This window comes from Zalophus californianus, chromosome 8 (genome assembly GCF_009762305.2).
Source record: "Zalophus californianus isolate mZalCal1 chromosome 8, mZalCal1.pri.v2, whole genome shotgun sequence".
Classification (NCBI taxonomy): domain Eukaryota; kingdom Metazoa; phylum Chordata; class Mammalia; order Carnivora; family Otariidae; genus Zalophus; species Zalophus californianus.
The window spans coordinates 36,085,924-36,112,383 of record NC_045602.1 but is presented as its reverse complement, the minus strand read 5'-3'; the positions used below and the strand labels follow the sequence as shown (position 1 = coordinate 36,112,383).

The window sequence follows — 26,460 nt, the reverse complement described above, 5'->3', positions numbered from 1 at the left end:
CGCGGGGGCGCCCGGGCCACTGGGCTCCGCAGAGCAAGCGAGCGGTCCGCGTGCGTCCAGTCCCGAGGCCGACGCCAGCACGCCCGCATGGCCCCCGCAGCGGCGTCGGGTGGCAGCACCCTGCCCAGAGGCTTCGCGGTCTTCGCCACTTTCCCGGACCTGCTCTTCATCTTCGAGTTTGTGAGTGGCTGGCGCGTCCGCGCCCGTGCCAGGGAAGGGGGGGATGGGTGGTGGCGGCGGATCCGCAGGCTGCGCAGGTCCCCAGAGCATCGGGGTAGCGGGGCCAGAGTGAGGAAACCTCCTCCCACCCCACCCCCGGTCGTTTGGCCCCCTCTAGACAAGCCAAGGGGGTAAACAGTCTTCAGGACCTAGATGGGAAAACCAAATTCGCAGCATGGGTCAAATGTTGGAATTAGGCCTGGGTCCACTGGCTGTGCGCTGGTTTCAAAGCTGCGCTCCCAAGCCTCACAGGAGCCGCGCAGAGAATGCCCTTACTGGAGAGCGACGTCCTTGTACAAAATGCCCAGCTTTTCCCAAGGTTAGGATTTCGTTTAAAAAAAAAGAAAGAAAGAAAGAGAAAGAAAGAGAGAGAGAGAGAAAGAAAAAGAAAGAAAGCAAGAAAGCAAGAAAGAAAGAAAGGAAGGAAGAAAGAAAGAAAGGAAGAAAGAGAAAGAAACCTGAGTATGTATTGCCAATCGACGTCTGGAGATTGGGTTGGTGTCGTAGGAGGAGCTGAATCTGGATTATTTTCTTCGGGCCTTTGAAAGTTTCTGGCGAGTGAATGTACTTGCCACAACTTCGATCTGGAAGTAATAGAACAGGCCATCGTTTGCTGGCCACAGTCATTTTGCCCTGCACTGCGGGTGGGGGTAAGGGAGAGGGGCTGGCCTGAGCGGTCCTGCGCCTTGGCTCACCTTGAGCAGCAGGAACTCCACGGGTCCCTCCTTGAGCTGGAGCTGCGCTGTCTCCGCCCGGGAAAGCGCTTCGCACGCCCGGCTCCTAGAAAGGGGATCACTGTGTAGGGACGCTTCAGACCCCCCCTCGGCCTAAACTCCGCAGGAGCTACAGACCCTTACCTGGGAGGGGGCGTGGTGTATTTACTCTGTGGGTGTGGTGCGTGGCGGCCACAGAGACTCGACTTCCCTGCACCCCCACTGCAGAAGTGGCTGCCTGGAGGGTTAGTTGGAAAAGAAAATGTCCAAACCTGACTGTTTAAAAACAGGACCCTGGCTTCTTATTGTCCGATGGGAGGCAGGAGGGTGTGAACAGCAAAGGGAGCAGGTTCTGTTCTCCCTGGAGGGCTTGGGGGAAAGGGTTAAGGGGGCTGAGGTTGCCTGGGGGCACCCTATCACTGAAGTTGTGTGAGTTGAGTTGAGCCCAAACCTGGATGTATCCAGAATGACTTCAAATCCTGGAGCTAGCCAGAATCAAGGAAGTGACATCTAGAAGAAACCCTGGACACCACTAAGCCCAGCCCCATCATTTATGGATAGGGACACCCAGGCCCAGAGGGGAGGGGCTTGCATTCACTGGCACATTCTTTTCCCAAATGGCTCATCTGAGCTTCCATGCAGCAGTTGGCCTGTGCTTGCCCAAGGCTGGATTTCTAAAAAGAACGTATAGACCCTATGACTTGGGAATAAGTAATGGGTGGTTCCTTCAGAGGCTGCTGCATTTACAAAGGCAGAGTTTCATGACCAAAAGAGATGATGGCTAATGGTGAGGTGTGATGAGGCAAGAGACATTTTTAAGCAACAAAGGGTTTTCCTCGTGTCTCTTAAATGGCCCTTATGTAGAGTGGCTTACTCTGCCTTTGTAGCTGTTTGAGGAGCATTAAAACAAGAATCAGGAGAGTGTGTTCCTTGAGCTCTAGGCAGAAGACTCTGGGGCACCATCCTCCTCTTGCCCTGACAAGAATGGGCTCAGCTGGCAGTAGGTGCTGGCAGGGGGCAGCTTCACAGAAGGGTTAAGCTCCAGGGCCCTCTGCCTCCTCCTGGTATCACAGTTTAGGGGAAGGATTACCCCTGAGGGTGGGAACAGCCCCGCTGAGCAGGGCCATCTGCTGGGTAGGGATGAGAGGATACCACCCCCAGAACCCAATAAGGGAAAGTGCAAGGCTGGGTGTGGGAAATCTCAGAACCATGGATTAGTGGAAATTTACTCCTCCTGGGGCTGTTTTGTGACCTGAGATGGTAGGGGCTTCTAGAAAAATCATTCTTTCTTGCTCGGAACAGTTTCCTCTCAGCTGTTAGAAGTGATTTTTTTTTTTTTTTTTTCCCTCCTTAATGGCGCCTGGGTGGCATCTGACTCTTGGTTTTGGCTCAGGTCATGATCTCTGTGTCCTGGGATTGAGACCTGCCTCTGTTGGGCTCTGAGCTCAGCAGGGAGTCGGCTTGAGATTCTTTCTCTCTCCCTCTCCCTTTGCCTCTCCCCTGATTTGTGCTCCCTCTCTCTGAAATAAATAAATCTTTAAAAAAAAACCAAGTGATTTTTTTCCTCCTTAACCTCAGCCCTGCTCCCCCACCTCCCTTCCTTCCTCCCAACTTTCCGAGAGACCTCGCGTGCCCCAGTGTGTCTCTGAATCTCTTTCTTCCTCTCCAGAGTGGGGATGTACCCATGGGGTGCCAGAGAGCAGAAAAGAAAGCAGACACTGGTCCTTTAAGTTTTCCCCCAACACGGGTTGTAACATTGTAGAGCGGAAGCTGTATGCCTCTTGATGTGTGGAAAGAGTAGTGAGTTAAAGAACTCTGGGAGGGTTTTTTTCGGTTTGTGGGGTTTTTTGGTGTTTTTATTTTTTTTAATTTTTTATTGTTATGTTAATCACCATACATTAGATCATTAGTTTTTGATGTAGTGTTCCATGATTCATTGTCTGTGCATAACACCCAGTGCTCCACGCAGAACGTGCCCTCCTTAATACCCATCACCAGGCTAACCCATCCCCCCACCCTCCTCCCCTCTAGAACCCTCAGTTTGTTTTTCAGAGTCCATCGTCTCTCATGGTTCGTCTCCCCCTCTGATTTCCCCCCCTTCATTCTTCCCCTCCTGCTATCTTCTTCTTCTTTTTTTTTCTTAACATATATTGCATTATTTGTTTCAGAGGTACAGATCTGTGATTCAACAGTCTTGCACAATTCCCAGCGCTCACCATAGTACTGGGAGGGTTTTTTAAAATTACAGACTATTACAACTCAACAACAAAAAGACACAACAAGCCAGTTAGAAAATATGCAACAAACGTGAATAGACATTTCTCCAGAAGAGCTATACAAATGGCCCATAAGCACATGAAAAGAGGTTCAGCATCATTAGTCATTAGGAAAATGGAATAAAAACCACAATGAGGTACGATTTCACGTGAAATTATGGTGATTATTATTAAAAAAAAAAAAACAGAAAATAGCAAGTGTTGGCCAGGATGAAATTAGAACCCTCATACACTGCTGGTGGAAACTAACATGGTTCCTCTGCTTCTGGAAAACAGTTTGGTGGTTCCTGAAAAAAGAAATTACCGTATGACCCAGCAATTCCATGGCTAGATTTTTAACCAAGATAATTAAAAGCAGGGACCTGAATAGGTACATGACATGCATGTTTGTAGTGGCCCTGTTCACAATAACCAACAGGTAGAAACAGCCCCAATTCAGTGGATGGATAGAGAAACTGTGATCTATCCATACAGTGGAATATTCTCCAGCCATAGAAAGGAATGAAGTAAGTACTGGTACATGCTGCAAAGTTGATAAACTCTGAAAACACTATGCTAAGTAAAAGAAGCCAGACACCAAAGGTCATGTATGGCACGGTTCCATTTATGTAAAATATATTCCAGAATAGGTAAATCCATTGAGACAGAACACAAACCGGTGGTTGTCCAGGGACCGAGATGAGAGGGAGAATGCGGAAGAACTACTTAATGGGAATGGGGTTTCCTTTTGGGGTGGTGAAAATGTTTTGGAGTTAGAGGTGGTCGTTGCACAACATCGTGAATGTATTAAATGCCATTGAACTCATCAATTTAAGATGGTTCGTCTTATGTTATGTAGACTTCCCTTAAGTTTGTTAAAGAACAAAAATTAAGAAATACTTCATATTTACAGAAAAGGTGCCCACATAATTAGCACTTCACTTTGTCAAATCTTAATATCTGGCCTGATTTACTTTTAGTATTCGGGAAATAAAGCTTTTCAGGTGGCATCTAAATGCACTGGCTGTTCTACGATTATCTTCTCTTCCCTCCATCCTCAGGACAATCCCTAGGCTGACCATGGTGTTCATTACTCCCAAGCAGAGTTGATTTAAACCTAGACTGCACACCTCACTATGGGTGGACTGCACGTGGCATTGTTTTATATGTTTTCACTTTATGAAAATAGTAACATCCCGCAGGTTGACGCTATTTATTTGTTCTTCTCTTGATGGACATTTTGGCTGTTTGCAGTCTGTTGCTTTCTGCTAGCACGGATAGCCTTGCCAAGAACATTCTTGTATGTGCCCTTTTAGTTAGATGTGGGGGAGTTCTTCCCAGAGCACACAGGGAGGATTTGACCTCCTGGTTCATAGGGAATGCACATCTTCCTTTTCCCAGCTGTTACCACATCGCTATGCAAAAGGATGATTCCAATGTACATGCTCCAGAAGCAGAGTTACCCGGAAGCCGATGAAGCATAATTAAGCTCAGGCCCCTTCCAAGACCCTGCCTTACTTCATATTCTTTAATAAAGAAGGTCCCCAAATTGTACACGTTTCAAGCAAAACCTGGACCAGGCCAACTCCCACCAGCAGTGTGTGAAAGTCCCCATTGTTCCTCATCCTTGCCACATGGGGTAGCATCAGAATTTGCAATTTTCTGCTAACCCAATGGGTGTGAAATGCTTGGTATGTTTTAAATCTGTAGTCCTTTGAATTGATTACTCACGGTTCATACTCCCATGCCTGACCTCCGCATAGCCTGGGAGTCACAGATGCCAGCAGCCAAGGCCAACAGGGTGAAGCTCCCCTCCCCTCCCAAGGCAAGGAAACTGCCCACAGGGGCAGGGAAGTGTGGTGGCTCAGGGGAGGGGTGGGTGGGGGTGTATGGCAACCTCACCCTGGCCCAGGACCCCACCCCAGACCTCCGAAAGCTGCAGGGCTGTGGCAGGGAGTGGAAGGCTGGCCCAACCAGGCGGTGTGAGCCACACAGGCCATATTGCTGCTGTGGGCAGTGCGGTCACAGGGGCACCCCAAATGGGCGGGCTCGCTGTGGAATGTCCTCTCCCAACAACTCAACCTGGGGCTTTGCCTCTGGCCTGTTCCTCTGTCCCCACCCAAGGACTTTGCCTTTGGGGACCACAGTCTCTGCTTCCTCTTCCTCCTTCCCTTCTAAGCCAGGGGCTCTGTGACACTTGGTCCACCATTTACAGAACAAGATGTTAACATAGGAAGCTTTTTGTCTCAGCCCTGGCCAGGGCCAGAGGAATCTTCTCTCACAAAGTCCCAGGAGAGATGACCGCACCCCCCGCCCCCTTCAGAACTTGTGAAGGAAATGCCCGAAAACAGGTTATGAAACCATTAACTCAGCTCATCCTCCCCAGCCCATCAAAGGGCAAAGCCGAGGACAGATCGGCTGGGAGTGAAGAGAGACCTGGGGAGTGCAGAGAATGAGGGTGAGAGTCCTGGCTCCTGGGGTGGGTGCACTTTTCTGAGGTGGGGTGGGGGAGCCCCCTGGAGTGGATTTGCAGTTTTGATTCTCACAGTGCACTGGACACAGTAGTTACTCACAAGAGACTGCGTCTCTGACCCAGAGTGACTGGGGACTTTTATCATGAGAGTGACCAGACAAGTCCTGAGACCTGCCCTAGATTTTCACCTGCCTGGGGAGCAGCCGCCCCAGATCATCCGGTGGAGAGGGTGGGGTGGGGGCAGGATGACACAGCAGTGTTCTGGTGGGTGGTCCACATTCTGGTTACACTGAGAACATAGCATGAGGACTCAGAGGAACCTGATTTTTCTGAGCTGGGAGGAGACTGAGGCTGCAGGGGGAGGGAAGAAGGGGGAGCATAGCTTGCCCAGGTAACTCAGTCTCCAGGGTGGCACTTCTTGCAGTGACAGCAAATCATGTCCCAGTTTCTGCCTTCACGCAAACACCCTCGATGAACTTTTGCCTGCAGCAGGAAGGACCATAAAAGGGGCCCCGACCACAGGGCAGCCCTGGGCAAGGCCTGGTTCCCTTCTTCCCTTCTCTCCCCCAGGGAGTGAAGGGGCAGCTCGGAGCCACTGGGGAGCTCCCAGCCCCTGGGTCTGCTTGTCAAAAACACACCCTGAGGGATCTGAGTCACTACGTCGAGGCTGGGCCCAAGAATCTGCATTTGCTGAGCCATTGATTCAGCAAGGTTTGGAGTAGCCACAGGAAGACCAGCCCACCCCCTCGACCTAGTTTCCACCGGGGACAGGGTAGTGGAGATGGTTCTCAGTAAGAGGCCAGGGAGGGAACCAGATGCCCTAAAGGTTCTCCTGGGTTCAAGGCAGGCACCCTCTGTGCTCTTGGTCAACTTTCCCTGCTGCCCCAGCCAGGGATCTCTTCTATAGTCCCCAGGGAGTCGGGGCTGGCCCTGCTGGACAGCGGCTGAGCTTGGCCTTCCCTGTCTGTGCCCACTGACTCCTGGCCTTGTGTCTTTGTCTTGCTTTGGGGGCCCCCCCCTCCTTAGAAGGGGATAAGGACCCTGCCTGGCTTTTCTCCTTTCCTCCTCTCTAAAGGGAGGGGAAGAATTATACATAGAGGTCTCTCACGGGTTTGTTCTTGGAGTTGAGAAATGACTTTTCTGGTTTTTCAAGAACCAGAGGACTGCTTTGATCAGGAGTCAGTGACTTGGAGCTGTTCTCTGGAAACTGCTGAGTGCGATGATGGGGCTGAACTCCCACACGGTCACGCATATGTCATCGCAACCACCATTCATTGAAAAAGCTTGCTTTTAAGCTTTCCATAGGTCACTCCCTGGCTTGATGCAGATGGGCTAATTCCTTGGGCGGTGTGAGGCATCCTCTCAGTCCGAGCATTCAGAAGAAAGGAGGATCCCAGATGCCGCTGCAGGGGAGGGGGAGTGCTCGCACGCAGGTCACTCGGGTTGGGTCAGGGACAAAGGCTGACTATTTTCACCTACACCTGCCACGCCCGGCAGCAGGTGGGGGAGCCCGCCGTTCTGCCAGCCTAGGCCAGTTCGCACAACCTTTGGAACAGCTTGGCTTTGCTCTGGGATTAGGCACATTCTCAAGGAAAGGCTACAGGAGGGGACTGGACAACCTGGGGCCTACCTTGAGGTGGGATGGGGCCAGCCGGCCTGGACCGGGCCAAGGGCCGAGTCCTCACGGATTCATGGTTAAGCCCTGGCCTCCACCGCCCACGCAAGGCCGTCTGGGGCTTCCTTTTGGACTGTCAAGTATCGGTCCCCAGACATAATGTTTTGGACCAAAGACCACCAGGGGCAGACACTAAGATCCTCCAGCAGGTGTTCTCTTCAGGGGCTGATGGACGAGAGGATGGTGAGTGAGTGGCCCCCCTTGTTCCAGAAGCACTGATGCCATGGGCAAGTAAGTGTAGGCTGACTCCTCACAGGCTTCAGACGGTTCCTGGGGGCCTGAAGCGGGTTCCTGGTCCTCTGCATCGTGGGGGCCCCACCTGCCTTCCACATTCTGGTGGAAAGGTCTAGCTCCTGGTTAGCTCGTGCTGGGCTCCAGCAGCATGACTATTTCCCAGGGTAATAATGTACTGGCATTGGTTTGTGCCACGCTGAGCTCCAGGCTCTCTACCACTCCCACCTCATGCATAGCTAATGTTCTGCCCACACTGGGCAGCTCCCCCTAAGGCCTGAGAAAAATATGTGGGAACTAAAAGAAAAGCCTTGTCACCAGCCATCATACATTGATATGCACGGGCAGCAGGAAGAGTCACAGCCTGTCTCAGCTGACCTGAAATTCCACACCAGAGCCCCAGATTCCTGTTAGAACACAGTTGGGCTGGGAGCTGAGGGGGCAGGAAGAGGAAGGAGAAGGGGGGAGAAGGCAGGAGGAGTACCCCCCAAAACTCCTGGATCCAAGTTTGAAGAAGGCCCTCAGAAAACCCAAGGGTGCAGGCTCTAAATGGGGGGAGCAAACAGGTGGCAGCCTCACACCTGTTAGTAGGGGTACAGCTCATGACAAGTGTCCTGCTAATGGACCCAGGGATGAGAACCGCAGGCCTGTGCCTACAGAAGAGGGAGTAATGTCCTTTTGCTTGTTTTTTGGTCTTAAACACAAACCTTGGTATTCTTTTCCTCTGAAAGAACAGAGCCTATTGAACAAGCGGGGGGTGGGGGAGGGGAAGCCTGCTCTGGAAGCCACCTCCCTTGCAGTTCTCTCTAGACCCAGGGCGGCTGGGAGCAGGGCTCTGTCTCCTGTTACTTGACTGTATTCAGGGCTGTTTCCAAAGCGACCCTATAGACAGGGGAGAGATTTAGTGGCGAAGTGCTTGTGGGTTGCCTCGGGTAACTGCCTCACGCATGGAGCATCTGACCGAGGCTCCACAACCAGCCTGTGGGAACGGATACTCAGTGGCTGCGAGGATGCGAGCAGGCAACTGTGCCTTAGTTTCTGCATCAATAAAATGGGGATATAACAGCACCTACCTCAAGGATTGCTGTGAGGAATAACTGAATGAGTGTCGTATGCACAAAGCTCTTAAAACGACACGATGCACATAGTTACTGCTCAATAGCTATTAAGTACAACTGTTATTAATTTTCTAATGACTCAAACACCTGCTCTGAGATCAACTGGCCAAGCCCTGCTAAGGGGGGCAACTGCAGGATGGGGGCCGTAAGACCCATCCCGTACTACCTTTTGCCTTAAATGCCCTTCTCAGGCAGGGGTGAGTGAGATTTGGGAGTGGGTGGGGCTGTTGCGGGCACACTTGACTTGGCTCTGAGGTTGTCAAGTAGAGCATAGATCCCACCCCTGTAAGGCCTTCCCCGTGCCTGCCCCGCTCGGAGCTGCCCCTGGCTAGCCTGCTGCGGCGGCCAGGGGGAAGGGGCACCATGGCAGTCCTGTCCTGTCTTCTGCCTCGGGGCAGGGAATGTCTGGAGCCTCTCTCACGCACCACCCTGCCCGTTTGGTGCCAGGATGGGTGGGGAGAGCTTTGTGAATTCTCGGTGCCCGGCACCTTGCTGCATCTGCCCCCAGGGGAAGGAACCAGTTACCAGTGGGCCTGGGATTAAGACTTACGGAAATGATTTGTCTTCAGTGTCAGTGTATCGCCATCTGGAAGAGCACTGGTTCAGGGAGAGGGCGGTCTCCGGCACAAGAGTGCCCCCGCCTCTCCCAGCCGCCATCCTGCCCTGTGGCTGGTGATAAGCCAAACACGGATGTATAGAGGGGCCTGACAGGAAGGTTCCACCTTGCTTTTGTGTCTTAGGACTCTTTCCAGAACCAGCCCATAGTCCTCCACTGGTCTCCATTTAAGGCGTTCCTTTGGTGCAGGTGGCATGGTGGGACTAAGCCCTCTATCCTTCAGGACCAGACTTCCCTAGTGCCTCCACCGGGAAGCCCACCCTGAGAGCACCCCTTTCCTGGCACTTGGCACCTGTACGGCAGGCCCTTGCTTGGCTCTGTCTCCTGCCTGCACTGTAAGTCTGTCCGTGTCCCCGGCACAGGCAGTGCCCTCTGAAGCATTTGTTCTTATCATGCATCAGTAGGATGGGGGCTAACTTCTCATCTCCCACCTGGCTGATATGAATCACAAGAGGAGTGTCTGACTCCAAGGGCAGATGAGGATGAAGCTGATAGTCACCAGCAATCCCCAAGAAAGAACCCCTAGGACCCTAGAAAGAAGCCCCTGGCCCTATATGGGCAGTTCCTTCTCATTACAGAGGGTACACACCTGTTTTGTCTGTTCGCTCACTGCATTATTATCCTCATGGTAACTCCCATTAGTACCTCTTGTTTTTCTGGCACTGCAGCCATGCCCATCAGGTCTAGCATTTCCCCGGATTTGCCCTTTTTACAGGTGGCTTACTGGTATTCTTCATGGAGCCTACTGGTTTCTGTTTATCCTGCTGGGTAAAGCCCGTGGGTATAGGTGTGGTTAGGAAACTTTTCCATCCAGATGAGGACATGCTTGTCTGAATGCCCCTAGCTCTGTGGACCCGAAAGAACTTTTCATTCATTCAGGAATGGGTGACTGTCCTCTGCCCAAGGAGAGAGTGATGAGCGGCAGGTGCTTCAAGCCGAGGTCTAGTGTGTACCGTGGAAGAGATTTCCCTGGGACTTGAGGGAAGTGGGATCGTGGGCCTGGACAGGGGCCTCTTCTCAGTCCACCCCGACCCTGTTAATGTCCACTGCGGACCTGAACTCAGCCCCTATCCCTGTGAATCTCAAGTCTCTACCTCCCTCTTCACAGACTCCAGGCCCCCTGAGATCTGGCCTTACCTCCAGATTAGATAAAGGGACACTATCTAAGCCTGCTTTGGGAGGGATAATGGCATAATGGGTTCCCCTGGAAGGATGAATTTGTTGATGAAGGGGCCGGGAGGGCAGAGCAACTTGCATAGGTAAACTGAGTCAGGTGGCCTCAACACCACTCCTGGTGTTTGCTTTAAGAGTAGCCTCAGAGGTCAGACTCCCAATCAGCTGCCTTCTCAGTTAACAGAGGGGGTGGGGTCCACACATGGAGAATCTTCTGACCCTCCCCCCCACACACACCTCCCTAGGGGGTCTGTGCAAATTGCTGCGCTCTGTCCCCGTCCTGGGCAGAGGTGTTTAGCGCGTCACCCTCCCTGGGGCCCCGACACCTTTACCAGGGCCTGACTCTGCCCTTGGTGGAGCCAGCACTGTTCCGGTGGAGCCTGGCAGCAGGATTTGAAAGGAGAGATGGACTCCGGACATTGGTGTGAGTCTCTGGATAAGGTCTGCCGCGGTGGCTGTACCAGCCTCAGCTCTGGCCGGGCTCAGGAGCACTGTCAGCGTCTGCTAAATGCACGGATGACCAAACGAAGGAGGGAGGGGGTGAGCGAGGGAGCGAGTGAAGGAAGCCTCTCCTTTGACTCGCGGCGGGGCTGAGCCCTTCCACACCAGGGAGGTGGGCTTCACACAAGAACCAGAGATGCTGGCATAAGCCCCACATGGGTGCTTCCTGCCATCACCACTCCTCAGAACAGGGAGAGTCCCCAGCCTGCCTCTCAGACCTGAAGAGAAGAGCTGAGGGATGTTTGGAGAAGGCTTCTGCGTTTGGGGGTCTTGTCTTGGTCTTTCCCTCTGAGCTCCCTCTGCGTCTGGGGCTCCATTTTACTTAGTCAGGGTCTTCACAAGCAGATGCTTTCCCAGTCACAAGTCAAGGTGTGAACTAAAGAGGATTTCCCTCGCAGGGCTTCCCACATACACACTTGGTAGTGTGGCACCTTGGGGTCCAGCGTCAGACTTCCCAACGGCTCCGAGGGCATGGGGTGGCTTTCCTGAAGGCACACGTGAACAGGAGTGTGTAATCTGAACTCTCGAGAAGCAAAGGAAACTGGTTACAGAACGCAGATGGTGTACCCAACACTAGGCTGTCCTGCCACTTTGTGAGAGGCCACGGATCATCTCCCCAGGAAGGAAAAGGGAAGATGGCCACCCCAGATGAGGCTCCCTCTGCGTCTTCTCTTACCACCTGGTCTGAATGCCAGGGTGGTGCCTGCCCACAGGCATCCAGCTCTGTGGACCCCCCTAGCATTTCCCTCCTCCCCAATAGCACATCCATAACCAGCCTCCACACCCCCATCCACGTGCTCACTCAGGCACACACGCTCCCATGCACGTGCTCTCACCCACACGCTCACTCAGGGACGCGCACTCTCTACTCTAACTCACAGAATGATGAATCTTTTTAGCCACCCAACCCTTAGAGCTGGTTGAGCTTCTTGCAGAGCACACAGTTACTACACTAGTAAGATCACCTACGCAACACGGCTTTCCGGCATTGCAATAAGCCCTGACTGCTCAAATAGTCCAGTGAGTACAGACAGTTCCCTCAACACAAATTGAGGTGACTGTTCCTGGTGGCCTCGAGAGAGCACCAAAGGGCTCGGAGCTCACGGCAGCTGGGACCAGCTCATGGCAGCTGGGACCCGCCTCATTTGGGGTGGCCATCTTCCCTTTTCCTTCCTGGGGAGATGATCCCGTGGCCTCTCACAAAGTGGCAGGACAGCCTAGTGTTGGGTGCACCGTCTGCGTTCTGTAACCAGTTTCCTTTGCTTCTCGAGAGTTCAGATTACACACTCCTGTTCACGTGTGCCTTCAGGAAAGCCACCCCATGCCCTCGGAGCCGTTGGGAAGTCTGACGCTGGACCCCAAGGTGCCACACTACCAAGCGTGTATGTGGGAAGCCCTGCGAGGGAAATCCTCTTTAGTTCACACCTTGACTTGTGACTGGGAAAGCATCTGCTTGTGAAGACCCTGACTAAGTAAAATGGAGCCCCAGAGAAGATACCCAGAGAATTTGAGCGATTCTCCTGCACTGACCTCAGATATCCCAGCCGTGCAGGAAAAACACTGGGCGATTGTGGATGCAGAGCTCTTTCAGCCCAGCACATGCAGTGGAAACACCACACAAATCTCAAGAATGTGCTGGAGGATTCCTTTTCCCCCTTTTGTAACCAAGGCTCATTGTTTGAAGGAAGGCTCTCTCCTTTTTAAGTGTCTTTTGAGTTTCCTTCCACAGAGGCGGACACATTTTTCTCAACTTTTGATTTCTGGGAGATCATCTGTTTTTCTCCTTTCTGATGTTTTTGAAGTTATTTTTAAATTCTAGGTCCCAATCCTGTTTGCAGTGGGTAACTGTGCACGTGGAGATCCTAGACCTACTGGAATTTTCACACGGTTACAGTTGAGAGAGCAAGTGCTCAGGCGCTCACCATGTGTCAGGCACTCCACAGACACAACCCCATTTCACTCCAACCCCCTGGGGTGGGCACTGTTGTTATCGCCGTTTTGCAAATAGGGAACAGAGAGGTTAAGCAACGTACCAGAAACAACCAGCCACCCAGCTAGTAAGTGGCAGAGGTGAGATTGAAACCTGGTAGCTCAGGTTCCAAAGTCTACACCCTTCACCATGCTAGCCTGCCTCCTGTGGATTAATTCGGAAAGAAAAACGGAGAACCTTCTCTAAGTTTACACAAGAGCTCCCTCAAAGACTATCCCCTGAGGAAATTTTTTTTACAAAAATCATTTGATTGGGCAGGCACAAATATAAACTCTTTGAAGTCTTTGGAATTTTTCAGTCTGGTTTTGTGTATTACCCCTGGTTCCTAGGGAACCTCAACTCTGCTCAGCATCCCAAACTGGGTGGTTTCCAGTCCTCAAACACCAGGGGCAAGGGCCTCAGATCACCAGCTCATTCCCCTGCATCTGGAGGACGCCCAAGGACGAGCTAACCTCACATTCAAGGCAAGACAGGGATTGAAGCTTGAGGAGAGGAAAGGGAAGGGAGCTTTGCACCGAGAGCCCAGTTGGGACCTGGAGAGGCTGCCTCAGTGGGCATCGCTGGACCACCGAGTGGGGCATTGGAGACAGGAGCCAGTTCTTATTCTGTTTGAAAGGAATTACCAGGACATAATCCATGGATTATGTCCTGGTAATTTCTTCTCTCCACTGGAGTCAGATCGCAGGCATTGGTGTCCCAGACAATTCTAGCGTAGAGTGAAGGCTGCAAACCATGGTGTTAGCTCAGACCCACCACTATTTTCCAGCTTGGGGTTCTGGGCCCCACCAAGAGAGCTCAATGCAGATCATTCTCAGGCCACCCAACTTAGAGACTGTTTCTGGTCTCTATTATGGAGGACAGTGACCTGGTGTAGGCAGGGGGTAATGGGAAGTCCGGCCTGTTGACAGAGATAAACAGAAACTGTGGTCATGCCTCCACTTGGATGACTAATGTTTCCGAATGATTGCCTCGGAGCACTTGCTGCCTGGGAGCTGGGAGCTGCTTGGAGTTTTCTTTACAAAGGGAAATGCATGAACCCTCACCTACCCCCTTCTCTTGACAAATATTTGGCCAATTGGGTCCTGAGGTCAGGATGGGGTGGACTGCTCCCTGCCCAGGATGCCTTATCTCCCCGGGTATGGATGCTATGCTTGTTCTGTTTGCTCTCTGCACATTTAGTAGGTGGGGTGGGGCAGGCACCGGCTTTGTCCCATGATTCACACTGAACCCCAGCTTGCCATGGAGCGGGGCCTTAAAGGCCTTCACGCCGGCCCAGAGATCAGTTCTGTCTCGAGTGTTGTGCCCGTTGAGCCCCATCTTCAGCCACCCCTCCCCCTCACTGCCTACCTTATGCCCAGCTCCCTGGCCTTCTGAAGCCCTCACTGCTGCTTCCGCAGCCTCTGGACTTGGCCGGTTATGTTCTATTCTATTCTATTCTATTCTATTCTATTAATTATATTATTATTATATACTCCTTCCTCGCCCTGGAAAGCCACTCCTTGACCTTTCGGCCCGGTAAACCAGTTAGTCCAACCGTGCCTTCGAGACTGGATCGGGGCCCTGCACAGTCCGGGCTGCGGCGCCCCCTCAGCGCCGGTTCCCGTCCTGCCTTGTAGACTGGCTGCCTCTGCACGTGTCTGAGGGCTGCTGGCCTCGCGGGAGAACAGCGGCTCACCCCAGTGGTGGGGTGCTGCCGGGCACCGCGCCAGGAGCTCCGCACTCACATCCCTCGCGTCAACCAGGGTGCGCCAGCCTGCCGCGCCGAGACGCCGCTGCAAACTGCCGTTTGTGGACGACGAGGCTGGCGCCCAAGAGCCTGCCTCACGCCGCAGCCCCGTGCAGAGGGGGTGGGTGGAGAGAGGCTCTCGCAGGGCTCGCGAGCCGGCGGCGGCGGCGGCGGCGGCGGCGGGGTGCCCGGGAGGCGCGGAGCCTTCACACATGCGCAGCTGGGACCGCTGTGGCCGCTTCCAACCGGCGCCCGCGCCCGGCTTCTCACAGCCGCGGTGCCTGTATCCAGGGCGCTGCTCCCAGACATCTAGCTGGGAATAGACTCCTCGGCCCAGGCCCGTCTTTTTTCACTCGCCCCCTCCCGTCCTCAGGGTTGTTCGGCCCCTATCTCAAACCCCCCTGCCCGGCGGTCCTCGCCTGGGGAACCCTTTGGGCAGGGCTGTGAGGGGTAGAGGGCAGGCCCCTGCCAGTCTTCTGGGAGCAAAACCCCCGGGTTTTAGTCATTTCACCTGTGCTGAGGACATGACGTTCGCATGGTGTGTAGCTTAAAATACATTGCAGGGACAGTCTGGGCTGGTGGCGTGCCTCCTCCGGGAACGTCCCTGGGAACCCGTGGCTCCTCAGCTGTTTGCGGCTTGGACGCTCCAGAGAAATGAGACACGTGCACTCAGTGTCCCCCCAAATGGTGGGGGCTGGAATGGGCCAGTGGGGTGCGCTATGATGGTAGCTATTTCGTAAAAGTTCCCTTGAGAGGGAATTTCTCACCTTGAAAGACAGGATGCTAAAGGAAAGAAGCCAGTCAAAAAAGCCCATCTTTTATTATATGATTCAACTCATGTGAAAATTCGGAATAGTATAATCTAGAGACAGGAAGTAGGTTAGTGGTCACTTAGGGTTGGGAGGGAGGGAAGCGAGCGATAGCTAAAGGGTACGGGGTTTCTTTTGAGGTGATGAAAAGGTCCTAAAGCTCGTCTGGAGATGATGATGGCACATACCTGTAAATATTCTCAAACCATTGAATTTTACAGTTTAAATAGGCAAGTTGTCTAGTACATGAATTATATTCCATTAAAGCTGTGAGAGAGAGAGAGAGAATTGTTTCCCACCATCTTACTATAGACAAATGGTGCAAAGAAATAATTGTTAAAAGGACCTTGGCAAGGTTGTAGACCCAAAAGCAGGATAGGGTCCTGAGGTCTGCCAGAGGGCAGGGGCTGGGATTGAGTTCAGGGTGGGCTTTGCTCCTATGGACAGGTATTCTTACTACAGACTCCAGGAGTCTGAGAGAGAGAGACAGAGAGAGAGAGAGAGAGAGAATGCATTTTCCAGGGAGCTGGAACACAGCTGCATCAGACTGGTAAAAGCACACACCTGAAGCAGGTCAAGTGTCCGGATGAACCCTGAAGCTTCCCTCTGCACTGAGTACCAGAAGCTCAGCATCAAAACTGGGGCCACTTCTAGCTAGTGCATGCTCCGGACTCTATGGCAGGCGCTCCGGGCCGTGGCTTCACTCTGACTTCACCTTCTTTCTCCTGCCCATGATTCCCAACCAAGCCCCACAGGGAGAAACTTAGCTGACAGAGGTAGAGTTAGAGAAGTCTGTAGAGCAGCCTGAGAGCCATATTCTCAGATTTTGCCATTTCCTGGTACCATCTGTGCATTAACTTACCCCATACGGTTTTTAGTTAATTTTGTCCAAAATAACTGTATCACTATCTTAAAAATAAAAACAGTGTCATTCCCCAGTTCACCTTTGCCAGCCCATTCTGGAAGCCCATGCTCTAAGGGAGCTCCAGACCCCTGACTCAACCCTGAGCCCTTCTTGCCTTAGAAAAACCAAAGAGTGAAAAAGAGAATCGTTTTTCCTGGTGTGGTATTCGGTGTTCATCAATACCATGTCCATTGGCTGTCCACGAGCACCTCCGGCCCACTGGGTCCCCGCAGGATTCCCTAACACAGGGCTCTGCCCTCCACACACAACGCATAAATCATTCCAGTTTACCCATACCCCCCTGACGGGAGCCCCCGAAGGCCAGTTAACTAACTCAGACACTGACGCACAGCTGGACAGGTGTCCCACACCCAGGAGTTAGCTGTGAGCAAGGGGACCCTTGCCCCCTCCATCACCTGGTCAGGGATAGTGCCGTTTTGTAACTAACCAAGTACACCTGGATGCTGCTAGGGAGAAGGAAGGGCAGGGCTCCCTGAGAGCATATGAGGGAACCTAACTGATATGGGTCCTCCTTGGATGGTCACCTGGCGCCCAGGTAAAGGACGCTCAAGAGAGGAGCATCCCAGGCCCTTGCCTCTGCCCTCCAGACAGGCATTGTCCCCTTCTCCTGCTTCTCCAGGCCACGCTCAGCCAAGTTCTCAGCTGCCAGCATGTTCATGTCCCTTTGCCAGGGCCCGTGATGGAGAAGGCCGGTCGTCTGTGTGATCTTAGAGGCAGCTATGGATGAAATGCACACGCACTCAGATCGGATGCTACAGTGGTCTAAGGATTTTTGTTTAAACTGCTTTATTTACCTGTTTGTGCATTTAACTGCAAGTTGTTAAATGTGTCCCACCGCCTCTGCCAGTGCCTTCACGGACCCTCAGATTCAACAGTAGAGGAAGTGCTCTAGTCAGAGATGCCCAGATCTGAGTCAGTAGGCCCAGCTTTGTTTTGATAACCCCAGTTTCTTCATTGCTCTGATTTTTCTACTCAGATGTGATCCCATCCTGAAGCTTCTCAGCTGAGAGGCTCAGAGAGCACCTGTGAGGATGGTGGTCTCTTGCCCAGCAGGTGGGCAGCAGGTACAGGAGAGGGAGCCCAGGCACCACTTGAGTTCACACCATAGGGGACGTACGGCTGGGAGGGCAGCCTGACCTCAGCCCCTAGATGCTCCGAAGGACCTTGGGGACCTTTGGCCACAGAGCCCTCTCCACCTGTGTCCCAGCCTTCCCAAGCACAGTCCTTACCTAGGTGGGGGATGGTGGAGGAGACTGAGCTGCCTTCCCGGGGGTGAGGAGGGAGAGGGAAGAGAAGACAATCCCCGATTCAGTATGTGCGCCTTTGTCCCCGGGGAGCCAGGACTGTGGCCTCAGGGTGCTGTTATGATTCCTACCTTGTCCTGCGCTCCTCTTTGAAAACATGGGGCTCCCTGAGCCTTCAGACACCAACAGGGGCTTCTTCCGGATAACAGCAGGGAAATGCTTCTCTCACACCACTCCTGGGCCCCCCGAGGAGGTGAGGAGGCGGGCTGACCTCTCCATCCCAGCCTGGACCCCAGTAGTCAGAGCACTTCCTGGACTTGGGGCTTAAGGGGTCAAATAAAAAAAATTATGCTTATGACATAGTGTGGTCGATTATTTTGCCAAGTAAAGACCAAAAGAGTCTGCTAGTCACTAACCTTTCATAAAAGGAAAGATATTTTAATGTCAAAATGTTAGTGATTTAATCTAGGATAAAACCTCAGAATAATGATGATACTGGAGGAGATAAGTCCTTTCTTGGGATGACAAATCACTTAGCGCCCATGTGCCTCAGTTTCCCCATCTGACAAACAGGTCAGTACCTCGTCCGTAGGGTTGTTATGAGAATTAACTGAGTTAATATTTGCAAAGCGCTTAGGACGGTGCCTGGCATATAAGCGTGTGATATACGTTTTTGTTAAATACAAAATTAAAATTGCATTTAAAATGTGAATAAAGGCAAGCAAGCAGGGGATTGGACTGAGACTGGCAATGCAGGCAGAAAGAGTGATTTTTGGTAAGGAAAATGCCCACTGCCATTCTCTGGCTCCTTCCTGTTTTTCTGCCCCTAATGCCCCAGCATGACTCTAGGTCTGGCCCTTCCCGGGTGCGGGCTCTCCTGCTCTGATGCTCACTCCTGCCCTCCCTCCCTCTGTAGGTCTTCGGGGGCCTGGTGTGGATCCTGGTTGCCTCGTCCCTGGTGCCCATCCCCCTGATCCAGGGCTGGGTGATGTTTGTGTCCGTGTTCTGCTTCCTGGCCACCACAACCTTGCTTGTCCTGTACATAATTGGTGCCCACGGCGGGGAGACTTCCTGGGTCACCCTGGTGAGTCACAGCCCGGAATGTTTGGGGTGGGCGGGTGGGTATTGGACCCTCTCCCCTGGCAGGCTGGTCTTTCCAGTGCTGGGTGAGGCTGTCCCATCGATGCGTCCTAGCCCCGTTCCCAGGCTGAGCTGACCAGGCCTTTGGCTCTGAGCTCTCCCCAGCAGCCCAGGGCTCCACACAGCAGGGAGGTCAGGAGAAGGTGAAGGCAGAGGTTGATTGTCGCTGCCTGATTCCCATTGGGCCTGCTCTGCTTTCTCCTGCATGACTGCCTTTTTCATGGATAACCAGCAGCCCAACCCCCACCCCCCCTCCACCACCTGCACCAGCCAGGTGCCTGCTGGCGTTTCCCAACATCCAGGAGAGCTGGTTTCCATCTTAGGAGGGGGCAGGGACCTGGGGGCTGGCCTCGGCTGCCCAGTGAGGCTAGGCTTCCTCCCAGTGATGGCCTTCTAAGTAGGGTCCCCAGAGAAGAACTTGGAGGCGGTAGAGGGATGGCCTGTGGTCCTAATTCTGCATAAGTTCTGCCTTGAGGTCCTCGAAGGGAGTAAAACTTACACATGGGACACCTGCCTTTTTCCTATGGCAGAAGGGGGCAGGGCCATTTGGTGAGGCCTCTACTCTCAAAAGGCCTCCTACTTAGACTTTCTTTTTTTTTTTTAAGTTTTTGTCTTTTTTTTAAGACTTTTTTTGAGAGAGAGTATGAGAGCACAAGCAGGGGGAGCAGCAGAGGGAGAGGGAGAAGCAGACTCCCCACTGAGCAGGGAGCCCAACTTGGCGCTCGATCCCGGGACCCCGGGATCATGACCTGAGTCGGAGGCAGACGCTTAACCTACTGAGCCACCTAGGCGCCCCCTACTTAGACTTTCAAAATCACCTCCAAATTACAGCTACTCAAAAGCCCATTCTAGTACTTTTTTGCCTTTAAACATACCTGGAGCTCCCCCACCCAAGAAAAACCAAAGACTAACAAGACAAAAGCACAGTGGGAATGGCCTGGGCCTCTGTCACCCTGCCCTGGCCACTGAGGCCACATCTGAACTGGGACTGTGACCACCTAGGGGATGCTTCTCAGGGCCAGAGCCCATCTCTACCTGTTAGATCCCAGGCTGCCCCTTCTGACCCCCATCTCTTCCTTGATCCCACCTCAAAGGAAAGCAGAGTGCCTTCTCTCCTGAAGTCCTGACTCTGGTCCCCACACCAGTGAGACGGAAGCATCTGGGCAGTGCTGGTTACACATGCTCTGTGAAGAGGGGGCCTGGGTGTGGTGTTGGGTGGACAGGGTAAGGGTCGGGGCGGGAAGGCCCTTCTTTTCCAAAGGAAGGGGCCGAAGATGAGGGCAGGAGCTGAGCCATGCCAGGAGGGGACGGGGGGCAGGGCAGGAGACAGGCCTTGCTAAGACCACTCTGACGGCCCCCTTTGACCCTACAGGATGCAGCCTACCACTGTGTTGCTGCCCTGTTTTACCTCAGTGCCTCTGTCCTGGAAGCTCTGGCCACCATCGGGATGCAGGAGGGCTACACCTATAAACAGTACCACGAGAACATCTCTGCCGTGGTGAGTGTCCCAGGCCCCTTGCCCCTGGGCCCAGCCGCCGCCCCCCCCACCCACCGATAGAGGGTCAGCGGAAGGGCTCTCCCCTCTCTTTTTACTTCACTGACTTCTACGGAAATAAAGCCCTGGAGAAAGCCCTGGAGAAGGGAGCTAACGTGCCCCAGCCTCCCTGAGCCCTCCAGTCTGTGCCATGCTGCGCAGGCCTGGACTGGCCCGGGGGTCTGCACCTGGGTGGGCTTTGCAAAAGGGAAATGACCGCGACTGTCAGGCACTGTCTGAGCTCTCCACGAAGGATCTAACGCTCCCAATAGCACTAAGATGTAGGCGCTCTTATTAAACCCATTCACAGATGCAGAACCAGGGCACTGAGACCATGGATAACTTGCTCCAAGAGGGCCAGGTATTGTTGGTGTCCAGGGCAGGTGCTCTTAGCACCCGTTTGGAGCAGCGAGTCTGGCCACGTGGGGCTCCTGGCTCTCCCTGAGTGGTATTCCCTCCAAGTACACGGTCAGGCTCGGGGAAGCACTGAGGCCACAGATGGAAAATCGAGTGGCCAGGGTCTCACCAAGCCCCAGCTTCAGGGCTGGGGCTGTGAAAAGGCTTTTCTGGGCCCAGCATGTCCAGACCCCTCGGCTGTGCGTGTTTGTTGCTGCTGTTAGGCCTTCAGCTCTTCGTGACGATGCTTCCTGCCCGGCAGCTCTGAGAACCTGCTGGAGCAGGAGGGGCCGGAGCTCACACCTCCACCATTTCCTTGAGCAGGTGCCTCAGCTTGCTCATCTGTGAAATGAGCCCGTGGTTCCTGTCTAACTCCCTCAGAACTACAGAGATGTTAAATGCCTTTCTCCGAGGCCTCACAGCGAGCAATGGGGGCCTGGGGGCTTGAGCCTCATTCACTCTGTCGGCAGAACAAATGGGGGTACCCACTGTGTGTGGCCAGAGTGCACGGTGCATGCGGGCCTCTGGACCCTGAAAGAGGCGTTCTCCAACTGTGGGGCCAGACCCATTGGTGAACTTTGAGGTTATAACCCAGATTTTCTTTTTAGTGGAATGAATCAGAATGACAGAGTAGGAGAATGTTCTGATTCATAAAACCTTTTTCCAGAGCTCTGCACGTGTGGGCTCCCACCAGCATGCGAACTCACAATATCAGATGTATTTCTAACCACTTAAAAAATATTAAAGAGGTTCAGGAAGTAGATTTCTTCCTTAGATTTCTAGAAGTCGACATGTGGATTATACAAATCCTGAGGTCAAATGGGATGATCGATCAGAAGATTCCAGCTCCAGGTGCCAAAACTGTGCCATCCCCACTTTTTGGAAAGAGTAGAGCAGGGGCTGAGAGAAAACCCACAGGGAGGGGCATTGTTGGGCTCTAGGAAAAGATTTAGCAGGGGTGTTCTTCCTGCTCCCAGAGAGAGGGGTCTGGAGGAAAGTTCCTGAAAGACTGTGGGTCCCTAGGGGCCATCCCCTGTCCCAAAGAAGCCACACATTCCCCTTAAGTTCCCAGCCTACTCTCCAGTTCCATAAATATGGCCACTTCTGGTCCCTGGCACCCCCTCAAATGTGCCACAGTGTGGGAATGTCTCCCAATTTGGCTCATCTCCCAAGATGGTTGGTTTCTAAATAGGAACACAGCCAGGCGGCACCTTGGTTGTTCTTCCTTCCCTTGGGGGGCTGGTAAGCTGCCTCCTCTATCGTCCTTCACACCTCGCCCTGTCCCAACCCGGGAAGCCTTCTCTCCGAACAGACATCAGTAGCAAGGCATTTGACAACAACTTCCATAAAACTATTGCAGATGACAGTCGTGACATGCATGTGGAATGTAGCTAGCAGGGAACAAGCCAGTTAGGGTGAATGACTGCCTCTTCCCGGGGGAGAGATCTCTAGTTGAGAACCACTGTGATCTACTGTGTTCCAACTTCCCTCTTTTTCTTCTTACCGAAATGCCACATACAACCAGAGAAGTGGGTAGGTTGCAAGTGTACAAATGGGTAAATTTCCATCAAGTGAACTTCTCTGTGTAACAAGCATCCACACTGAGAAATAGAACATAATGACTGGCTCCCAGGGTCCCCTCGCCTTGCCGCTGTCACCACACCCACATGAAGGGTACCAGCCTCCTGATCTCTAGCTGCCTAGTTCAACTGTCCCTGCTTTTGAACTTCGTGTAATGGAGTCATGCAATGTGCATTCTTTTACGTCTGGCTTCTTTCTCTCAACCTTAGGGCTGTGAGGCTCATCCACATTTTTGGGTGGGGGTGTAGAGTGTTCACTCTCGCTGCTGTCTAGCGTCCCACTGATGACTACACCAACATCTATGTATCCACGCTGCAGTTGATCATGTCCCCCCATTTTTGTTAGTTGAATTAGGTATACATGGGCATGCCCAGGCCAAGTCGGGAGTGCGAGAATCAAGAATGAAAATGTTGCCAGCAGGCCGATACCCTGGGCTAAAGGTCATGTATGAGCCTGGTTCAATGTAAAGTCATGCCTTTCTATTCAAAATATCAGCTGTATCCGTGCGCAGGGGAGACCCTGCCCATCCACAGCGAGCCTTTCCCGAGTCCTGGGCGTAGCCAGCCAGGGGAGTGGGGAGGCACCTCAAGGCCTTCTCCCACGCATTCCTGACCTTTGGAAGCATCTGGCCTGCCGCTCCCTCCTCCATGTTACTTGTTGGAGCTGCCTCAAAAGCTAAGCTTCTCCCTCTCTCCTTTGTTGGCAGCAGAGAGTCTGTGCCAGAGGGATCCCTGGGATTGGTGAGAACGGAGAGGGCAGCTGGAGACGGTCTGCAGAAATCTGGAATAACAATAATGGCAGCCATTTAGGGAGGGGGTTTCTGAAGCCCAACTATATGCATTCATGTCCCTGGCTCTCAGGGTCCCCAGTGTGCCATTGCTTGACCTCCCTTGGAGAGTAAGTGTCTGTTTCCTGCTACTGCGGGGGACATCAGAGGTGCTCCTGCCAACAGTTCTCACTGGGTCTGGAATTCCCCAGACAACATACTGCTCCCATCGGACAGGGAGAGGTGGGTTTTTTTGGAGGGGGGAGGTGCTGCTCACTCACATACAACTGCTCCTTTTAGATGGTGTTCCTGGATGAGTGCTCTGAAATTTGTTATTAAATAACTTGGCTTACTCATCGCCCCTGGCCAATGAGGGTGAAGGGTTTGTGGAGGCAGGGAGAGATCAGGCATGAGGACTGCTGGTGTTTATGGGCATTTTCAAGAGTCATGGAACCGTAGCTGCCCTAATGTCGTGCCTGGGTTGGAAACTCTTGACCCCACACCCAAGGTCACAAATCCAGGTGCAGATATTTGACTTGGGGGCAGGCAAGCCTTCAGGGAGGCCAGCCACCCAGAGCAGGTGATAGGAATAGACGGTGCCCACGTGAACACAAGTCAGGGCTTTGACAGGGACAAAGGGACTATTTGCCCCATTTCCAGGGCCTTTGTTCCCAGCGTCAAAACGCTGACTGGATCTTTCCAACAGCTTTCTGAGTAAGCCCCCCTCCTTTTTGCCAAAGCCCCAATCCCTTGTCCCTGTCCCAGCCCCTCACTTCCCATGAGCCTGACTCCCTTGCCCATGCTTGTGAAATTAAGATTCCTGGAATAAAATTCTGGTGGGGGTCTGAGGATGACCAGACAGCAACAAGACCTTAACCAGAGCCAGCAAACTCACGCGTTTATATTCTCTTAGCCAAGAGAATATGGGCTCTGCCCTTAACTGGTGTGTGGGGGGGAGGATGTTTTCCATGGAGAGCAGTGTCATTTGAGGGGTCTCTGAGGGCCTCCATTTGTAGCTGGGTCGCACCAGCACGATGATGTGTGGCGGCAGATAGTTGACCTTGCACACCAAGTCCTGTGGATTGGTGGGTCACCTGGAGCTCTGTGCTGAGAGCATTCTGGGGCCACATCTGGGCTCAGCAGGAAAAGATGTCTGCGGGAAGGATGGGAAGCAGGGGCAGTCCACACCCTTTCGGGCCATCGACCCCGAGCACCATGCCAGTGGCCAGCTCAGTGTGGACGGCCCATGCGTTGCCCTCTCCCCATGCACCCCCATTAATCCTTGTTTGTCTTGGTTTCAGGTGTTTTCATACGTGGCCACTCTGCTGTACGTGGTCCATGCAGTGTTTTCTTTAATCAGATGGAAGTCTTCATAAAGCCGCAGAACTTTTGCTGAAAACTCAGACGGTGTTCACTGATCAGCCCGCCTTCCAGTATAACATTTTAGAATGCACAAATACTCCCAATGGTGGAAAAAAGAAAACAAACAAAAAGCAACGCTCTGTTTCTTGTGGGTGTTATGTTTACTCTCCCATATACCTTCATGTCAGGGTTGGGGGCTTGCTGCATTTAACCTCCAACGACTGAGCTGTCTTTCTAGAGTCATTTTCTGTTTGTGAAAGAGGGCTGTCGGGGTGGGAAATGGGGGCTGTGACTGTGAAACCAAGATCCCCTGCTGACCCCTGGACCAGATCTTGAGAACTGTCTGTTGGAATTTTCCACAAGCTCTCTTGAGTACCCATCCTGGGGCTCGTTTCCAAGTCTTCATGGATAGTCTACCTGTCCTGGGGAGTAAAGCTCACCCAACAAGTGTCTGCAGATGTCCACAGTGGAAGATGATAAACCTTTGAAATACTTAAAAGTGCCTTTATGCTCAGTACTTTTGTGGGGTGTTTGGGGGGTTTTGTTTTTAATTCCCCAGTATCAGGGACTCCATCACTTTAGCTTTCTTCCTGAGGAATCCTTTGGCTTAGACGGAATCTCTAAAGGCAGCATCAGATGGCAGTTCAGATGACAGCTGTGTGTGCTCGGCCACCACACTGCCAGGGAGCCCGTCACTGGGTATCCCACCCTCCCCAGCTACCACGCTTGTCAGATGGCTTTGCCCTCTCTGGAAACTCGCTAAGTACCAGCCCGGGGGGACCCCTTCTTTCTAATGGAACATAGAACCCCTACAAGACAAAGGGGTCTGTGCTCCATGAGGAAGTCCTTAAGCCAGGGGGCACCTGGGTGGCTCAGTCGGTTAAGCATCCGATTCTTGATCACTGCTCAGGTCTTGATCTCAGGGTCATGAGTTCAGGCCCCACATTGGGCTCCACGCTGGGTGTGGCGCCTACTTAAAAAAAAAAAAAAAGTCCTTAAGCCAAAAGAAAACAAGGTGCAAAAGTTTCTTCTCACTCCTCGTGAAGCTGATCGGAAATTCTCTGGACAGTGTGCTTTGTGCTCTGTTCAAATTAGGGATGAGGGTAATAAACTGTTTTTTAGAATTTCCTTGGGCCACTCCCAAGGAGAGCGGGAGGACCAGACCCCTGAGGGAAAGGAAGTAAAAGGACAAGTGGTGAGTGCCATGTTTTAGGTGTGGGATGTCTGTATTGAAAGGAGCGGGGGCAGTTAGGAAGGAGGTGCTCAGTTAGGAATCAATCCTGAAAGCCCAGTTTCCATTTTAAAATGCTGCTTTGTCTCTTTGCTCAGAGAATTTAATGATATTCCACAGCTGGGCACCAAACAGGTGCCTCAAAAACCTCCCAGCTATGGAGGTCTACAGGCAGAGGCTGGACGACCTCTTGCTAGTGGCCACATACAACGAAGATTCAAGCCTCGGGCAGAGGTTTAGCAAGTTGACATTTTACTCCCCTTCCAACTTGGGGACGCCTTGACTAAGTGGGGTCTCAGTGGTATTTTCAGGAGATCCTTTATGATCCCAGGGTAATGGTACCAGAAAAAGGCCACTTTTGGTGAATCCACTTTAAACAAAATTGAAGTAAATATTTCATAGTAAATTAGGAGCAAAAAGTTTGATTGAGGCTTTATCCTGAAAAAGTACACATTAAAAATCATGAAGAAATGATAGGAAGTTTGTCGTGTGTTTAACAAAATTTGCAGTCAAGTGCTGATTGAGGGAAGGGGCATTCCCCCCCACCCAAAACTGCCTGTTTGCATCCTGCTGAGCCAGAAACACGATGCCAATGGAGGAGCATTTTTGACCCCCATCAAAAAAGAGAAACTGAAGGCTTGCTTAAATTTCCCAAAGGTTCCTCAGTATTTTGGAATTTTAATCATTCTCTTTAAAGGAATCTTGACTTGTTCTTTCTCTTTTCTCCTTTTCATGTGCAAATTGGTCTAACAATAAAATGGATAAAATCCGTATTCCTCCAA

The 26,460-nt window shown here is 52.5% G+C and overlaps 1 protein-coding gene across 1 annotated transcript; it reads left to right on the top strand.

The window, feature by feature from the left end:
* On the top strand, positions 1–26,460 carry MAL (mal, T cell differentiation protein). Its single transcript, XM_027624084.2, has 4 exons — positions 1–180; positions 18,585–18,752; positions 20,181–20,306; positions 24,387–26,460. Exons 1-4 carry the CDS (start codon positions 88–90, stop codon positions 24,459–24,461), a joined length of 462 nt encoding a protein of 153 aa, XP_027479885.2. The 5' UTR covers positions 1–87; the 3' UTR covers positions 24,462–26,460.

Excerpts from the sequence above, each read along its gene's own strand:
- MAL (XM_027624084.2), top strand. The coding sequence starts at position 88 with ATGGCCCCCGCAGCGGCGTCGGGTGGCAGCACCCTGCCCAGAGGCTTC. Across the intron at positions 181-18,584 it reads TGCTCTTCATCTTCGAGTTT|GTCTTCGGGGGCCTGGTGTG; the intron begins GTGAGTGGCTGG and ends CTCCCTCTGTAG. Across the intron at positions 20,307-24,386 it reads ACGAGAACATCTCTGCCGTG|GTGTTTTCATACGTGGCCAC; the intron begins GTGAGTGTCCCA and ends TCTTGGTTTCAG.